This window comes from Ursus arctos, unplaced genomic scaffold (genome assembly GCF_023065955.2).
Source record: "Ursus arctos isolate Adak ecotype North America unplaced genomic scaffold, UrsArc2.0 scaffold_32, whole genome shotgun sequence".
Taxonomy (NCBI): Eukaryota; Metazoa; Chordata; class Mammalia; order Carnivora; family Ursidae; genus Ursus; species Ursus arctos.
This window is the reverse complement of record NW_026623008.1, coordinates 393414-399367: the sequence shown is the minus strand read 5'-3', so window position 1 is coordinate 399367 and position 5954 is coordinate 393414. Positions and strand designations below refer to the sequence as shown.

Here is a 5954-nt window from a genome sequence, read left to right as displayed (position 1 = left end):
ATTCGTGTTTACAGTTTCCAGGGTGATTTGGCCCTCCTGGGGAAGGGTGGGGGCTGTTTCCAAATGCAGGGAGCGCCTGGGGAAGTGCAGCCCCGTGCAGCAGCCTAACGCCCCCGTCCACGCCCCCGGGCTGGCAGAGCGGCAGAGCGTGAGCCCTCCCCCTCGGAGCTTGGGGGAGGAGGGGAGGGTTTATTTGGCGGCGTGCTGGGGCAGCCAGGGCACTGCCTGTGAGGGGAGGCCGGCGCCGGCCCAGCCCGCGGGATCCGGAGCGCGTCTGCATCTGCCCCGTGTCTTGTGTCGTCTGCGTACCGTGGTGCCGGTCGTGCTGCTGCTCCAGGCTCGCCCTGCCTGCACATGCGTGGGCGCTGGCTAGACGCCCCCTGGGGCTGTGTCTCCGCACGGGGGCCCTGAGTGCCTGCTGCACTGCTGCCCCCATGAGCGCACCTGGGTGTCCCCGCTCACCACGCTGAGCCACCACCACGGTCTGGAGCCGCAGGGCGCCATGCGCTGGGTTTGGGCCGCCGCTGCCGTGGCCCTCTGGCTGCAGCTCACGCTCCTCAGGGGTGTCGGGGCGCGACGGGAGCCCAAGAGGCCACGGCTGCCCAGCCAGCGCACGGAGCCCCCCACCGCCACCACGTCCAACAGCGAGGGGCTGCTGGGCTCCCCCGAGGTACGCACGGGCCGGTTGCACGTGGGCGGGGGTGTGTGCACTTGTAGGCTTCGGCCGCCCCCCTGGCTCCCAGCTGCCCTCCTCCTTGCAGGCTCTGCCCTGCCCGGCCCTCCAGCCTCCCCACCCTTTCTCAGTGGAGTGGAGCCTTGGGCAGGACTTGCTCTTGGGGCAGCCGCTGGGTTCCCGGGCCCAGGGGAAGGGCGGGGGGAGGGGAGGGGCTTCCCAGAGGGGCTGCAGTGAACCCTTGGAAGCCTCAGGTCCCACATGCCTCTAGCAGCCCGCTGCCATTTGGTGTAGTTGCCAATTCAGGGGTGGGTCGGGGGGAGCTCTAGACCCCTTGTTGGGAAGCCGGGTAACCCACAACTTGAGTGGCTGGAGAGGCTAAGGCTAGCCCGGACTCTGCTTCCTGGAGGTCCTTGCCAGGACCCCCCCACTGTAGAGCCAGCTCCCCCTGTGGCCTCTGGCACAGGCTGTGTTCTGGTCACTGGAGTCCCTCTGGCCTCACTCTGCCCCTGGGGTCCCCTCTGAGACAAAGGATCCCTGTACCCACCTCAGCCCTGGTCCTCCACCCTCGTGGGCCGAGTATCTCCAGAGGGGGTCTTGGAGCTAACCCCAGCAGCACAGGCCTGGTGGCTTCGAGCAGCTGCCCACAGGCCTGGAAAGGGAGAGGGAGTTGCTGGGGCAGGCCCCCCACCCCCCAAGCCCTCATGCCTTTGATCCTGGCCTCCCGCCTCCCAAGGGCGTCTCTGCGGCGGCCAGCCAGGCTGCTCTCAGCCCACGCGGCCCGTTGGAGCCTGAGGCCCCATTTTCCAGATGGGCAGGCTGAAGAGAGTGAGTCCTTGGGCCTGCCAGCCAGAGAAGAGTAGGCTACCGGCAGCTCCTGGGGGTAGGCACAGGTCCGTCTGGGGGACAAACAGGCACATCTCTATTCCAGGGGTGGTCTCCACGGTGGGGGGGCTGCCGTGTGACACATACCCTAGGACGGCCCTCCCCAGACATTCGGACCTCTGCTCTTCCTGCTAGGGGTGGGCTCCTCTTCCACCTGCCCCGAAATCCTGTAGCCCTTGGCCCCTAGACACCACTGATGGACTTGTCTCTCAAGGCTCCTGAGTCCCTCAAGCATGGTGAGGGTGGACAGCAGCCAGGGGATCAGGCAGATAGCAGATATGCGAGGAACCAGGACGTTCAAATATTCTTGGCTTCTCTCTCTTCCCTGGGTGGGGCCCAGATCAGGGGTGGGAGGCACCCCACCCTCCCTGCCCCACCCATCCCCCAGGATAGAGCCCTGTCTGGTCTACTGAGAAGCCCTGGCCCTCCTGTGTTAGGAGGCAGCACCAGCCCCGGAACTTGGCTCTTGCCATGTTTGGGACTGGGGGCTGACTGCCGGACTGGACCCTGCCTGAGTCAGGACCTCTCAGCTTGCCCTGCCGGGAACAGTTCTCTGAGAGCGGCCAGGGCTGTGCTAGCCCTGTGGTGGTGACTCTCCCAGCCAGGCCAACATCTGCTGTGTTTCTGCCCATTTTACGAGCTTCCTGTTGGAGCCTGGCATGCAGACTTCCTCAGAGACGGGCAGACACTCTCCGCGGCCCACGCCCCCTTACCTAGCGTGATACGCTCCTTCCTTGACTCTGCGGCTTGGGGTGTTCCTGCCTCCCCTGCCTGTCCTGGTGCAGAAACTGGGCTTAGCAGGGGGTGGCTGGAGGGTGGAGGGGGGCATGGTCTCGGGCAGCTCTGCTCTGCCCCTCCCAGCCCTTGCTCGAACAGTAAGGTGGGCCGGCCAGCTGTGGCCTGGGTCCGAGCCTGAGGAGCGGGGCCGCAGGAGCGCCACGGCTGCCGGCTCACACACCTGATGCCCAGCACAAAGCAGGGCCTGTGCCCATCCTCTCCCCAGCTTTGCGTGGGTCTGAAGCTCTTGGAACCCCCGCCCCCCACCCAGAACTTGCTCCTGCTCTTTACTGCCCACCTCAGCCAGGGCCAGGCCCCTGTTGGGACGGGTGGGGCTGGCTCCATGCGTATGCGGGTGTGCCTGTCTGCTTGGGGACCCAGTGCAGCGGGAGGGGACACGGTCGCTCCAACACAGAACCAGAATCAGGTGCCTGGACATCAGGTCCTGGCTTCCACAAAGGCCCCAAGCCCTTGCCCTGTGTGTCCTGGTCTGGATCCCCAGGGGTGGCCTGCGGTGCCCCATGGCCATGTTCCTTGTGTGTGCCCTGAGTCCTGCCCAAGGTGGCCTGGGCCTGAGTTTCCCCACTTTCCACTGGGGCAATAGGGCAGGACTCAGGGAGGCCTGGTGGCCTGTACACTGGCCCTGTCCCCTGGCCCTGCAGCCACCTGAGGCCCTGGGGTCTGAGTTCTCAGACGCCCACACAACATGGCTGAACTTCGTCCGGCGGCCAGATGAGGGGGCCTCGAAGAAACGGTGCCGGGGCCGGGACAAGAAGTCGGTGAGCCCCGGGGTCTGAACCCAGGGCAGGGGTGGCTGTGGCTCCCACTGGAACCCTCACTTTCTCCTGCCTCCCCCCAGCGAGGCCTCTCTGGCCCCCCTGGGCCCCCCGGGCCCCCGGGGCCCCCCGGACCCCCCGGACCCCCCGGTGCTGTAGTCACCCAGGAGACCCTGCTGCGAGAGTTTCAGGAAATGCTGAAAGGTGAGGCCCCTGTCCCAGACTCTTCCCGCCTGGGCCCTGCGGGTGACCCCGCTCTGACCCCAAGATGCTGCCCTCACCTTTTCCCTGCAGAGGCCACCGAGCGACGGTTCTTGGGGCTGCTGGGCCCATGGCTGTCTGAGGGGACAGGTAGGCGGCTGGTGGCCGAGGCCTTCCACTGTGCACTGAAGGGCCCCATGGTGGTGGACGAGAAGACGCTGGTGGAGCTGCATGGCTTCCAGGCTGTGAGTGCGTGTGGGGGCGAGTCCTGGCCCTCTCGGGGCATCTGCTGAAGGCCCTCCCCGTGTGCCAGCAGGGGCCAGCGGTGGCGGGGGGCAGGGTGCTGGGTCGTCCCCCACTGCTGGGCAGGGCTCACAGCCAGCCTGGGACAGTCATCCAGCACATACATGCAGGGGGCACCTGGGGGAGCCAGGCGCGGGGGGTTGGGGGGAAGGAGGTGACCTGGGTCAGGGTTAGCGGGTCCCGTGTGGCAGGACTTTGGGTGGGGTCCAAGGTGGCCAGGAGCCAGGGATGCCCTCCCTGGTGGGGGGTCTTGAGGGTTCATCCATCCCTTGGGGCCCGGAGCCTGTGCCCAGAGGCTCGGGTGGGCGCACACAGGTCACCCCCCATCCTGCCCACCTGGGCCTGTGGGGGGGGGCAGCTGTTGGTCACAGGCGCCTCCCCCAGGCTGGATGTGCAAGATGAGGGCCCAGGCCCTGCAGCCGGCTGTTCACCTGCTATCCCTCCAGCCCACGGCCCAGGGCGCCTTCCTGCGGGGGTCTGGCTTGAGCCTGGCCTCGGGCCGGTTCACAGCCCCAGTGACCGCCATCTTCCAGTTTTCTGCCAGCCTGCATGTGGGTGAGTGGGGGCCGGCCCCCAGGCCTGGGTCCCATCGAAGAGGTGACCCTGCTCCAACCCCACCTCCCCCTGGGGGGGGTCTTGCTCAGGGCCCACGGTCCCCCAGCCCTCAGCCGCTCCTGGGCCAGCACCTGGCCATCTAGCCCCCGTCCCTCTCTGCTCCATCCTCGCTGGGGCTGCTGCAGGCTGGGCCTGTCTCCACAGACCACAGGGGGCTGCAGGGCAGGGCGCGGCCACGGGCGCGGGACACAGTGCGGGTGCTCGTCTGCATTGAGTCCCTGTGTCATCGACACACGTGAGTGGGCCTTCCTTGGGGGCACTCTTGATGCCGTGGGGGCCGCAGGGGTGGTGCCCAAGCCTGGACTGTCCTGCCCGTGGAGAGGGAAGGGGCTGCTCCAGACTGTACCCGGGCAGGGTCCTGGCCCCACAGCCAGCTGTGCCCTCACTGTCGCCCCGCGGTGCCGCGTCCAGGTCCCTGGAGGCCATCTCAGGCCTGGAGAGCCGAGGCAGGGTCTTCACCGTGCACGTGGAGGGGCTGCTGCAGCTGCAGGTGAGGCTGGAGGAACGGATGGGTGGGGAGGGGGCCTAGGCCTGGCACTGCTGCACCCAGCGAGGGCACGGACATCGGCCACGTGACCCCTGGGGTGGGTGCTGCCTGGTGGGGCTCGAGTTTCATTCCTGGGCAGGCCACGGATGGTGATGCCCACTGTGGGTGTCTGCAGGCTGGACAGTATGCCTCCGTCTTTGTGGACAACGGTTCCGGGACAACCCTCACCATCCAGAGTGGCTCGAGCTTCTCCGGCCTGCTCCTGGGCACGTGAGGGCCAGACCGGCCAGGAGCAGCTGCTGGCCCACCCACCCCCCGCTGTCCGCTGTTAAACCTGTGGTCACAGCAATAAAGAGCTCTCAGCCCTCCCTGTCGCCTGGTTACTGTGTCGTCATGGAGGTGGGGTGGGGGGGCAGCCCTAGAAGGACATGAGGTCTCCTGTCCAGTCTTGGAGGCAGCAGCCGATGGACACCTGCAGGGCCAGAGTTGGTGAGTCAGATGGTAGCTGGGTGCCATGTGCTGTCCCTGTCTTGGGTGCAGAGGGCAAGGAGGGGAGCCCTTGGGAGGCCCTTGTCGGCGGGGGCAGGCGCAGGGAGCACGCAGGTGGGGGCCCTGCACAGGGCTGCGCAGGTGAACCTGGGGGGCGGGCCTGCTCACCCCGGGGTGCTGAGTGCGCATGCGTTAGGGGGCGGGACCAAGGGCACCCCAGGCTGGGTCTCGGTGGCTGCCACCGGCTGGCGGACACAAAGCCCGGGTCGGGTGGCCAAGGCCCTGCCTGTGGGTCCTGTGGATCCGGGGCCCTCTACCCCCACCCCGTTCTGGCTCTAGCAAACCCAGACCAAAGAATGTAAATTGGTCTTGGGATGTCGGGCCTCTGCAGAGCTGCTGAGATACGATCTCTGGTTGGCACCCGGGCCCTCGGCAGTCAGCCCCACCTGGAGGGCCGAGGCCAGGCCCCTGGCCCCTCCACAGGTCCCTGGGGGGCTGGCGGCAGGGTCCGAAGCCCCCTTTCCAAGGCAGAGCGGGGAAGGGCCTCCTTGGGCCGGTGGATGGGCAGGGGGAGGGGGAGGGAAGCGCTCTGGGGTCTGCCTGCCGGCTCAAGGGGCAGGGGTGGGAGGCAGGCAGGAGGAGACTGGAGCCTGAGGGCCATTATCCAGCCCCTCCCCCGGGGACCCTCCCTGCAGCCCGCTGAGTAATGAGGCAGGAGAGGGCTGGTGCCGCGCTGGCGCCAGCGCCG

General features: G+C 67.7%; 1 protein-coding gene across 2 annotated transcripts; it reads left to right on the top strand.

Moving 5' to 3' along the window:
- The first annotated feature begins 237 nt into the window (after positions 1–237).
- On the top strand, positions 238–5079 carry C1QTNF12 (C1q and TNF related 12). 2 transcript variants are annotated; one of them, XM_057305296.1, is made up of 8 exons: positions 238–670; positions 2998–3114; positions 3195–3315; positions 3406–3462; positions 4000–4170; positions 4375–4465; positions 4642–4720; positions 4893–5079. In XM_057305296.1, exons 1-8 carry the CDS (start codon positions 503–505, stop codon positions 4989–4991), a joined length of 903 nt encoding a protein of 300 aa, XP_057161279.1. In that variant the 5' UTR covers positions 238–502; the 3' UTR covers positions 4992–5079. The 2 variants fall into 2 exon arrangements, with proteins under 2 accessions (XP_057161279.1, XP_026375893.1); XM_026520108.3 differs by having other exon boundaries at positions 3406–3557; positions 4062–4170.
- Positions 5080–5954: the final 875 nt, after the last annotated feature.

Excerpts from the sequence above, each read along its gene's own strand:
- C1QTNF12 (XM_026520108.3), top strand. The coding sequence starts at position 503 with ATGCGCTGGGTTTGGGCCGCCGCTGCCGTGGCCCTCTGGCTGCAGCTC. Across the intron at positions 671-2,997 it reads GGCTGCTGGGCTCCCCCGAG|CCACCTGAGGCCCTGGGGTC; the intron begins GTACGCACGGGC and ends CTGGCCCTGCAG. Across the intron at positions 3,316-3,405 it reads GTTTCAGGAAATGCTGAAAG|AGGCCACCGAGCGACGGTTC; the intron begins GTGAGGCCCCTG and ends TTTTCCCTGCAG.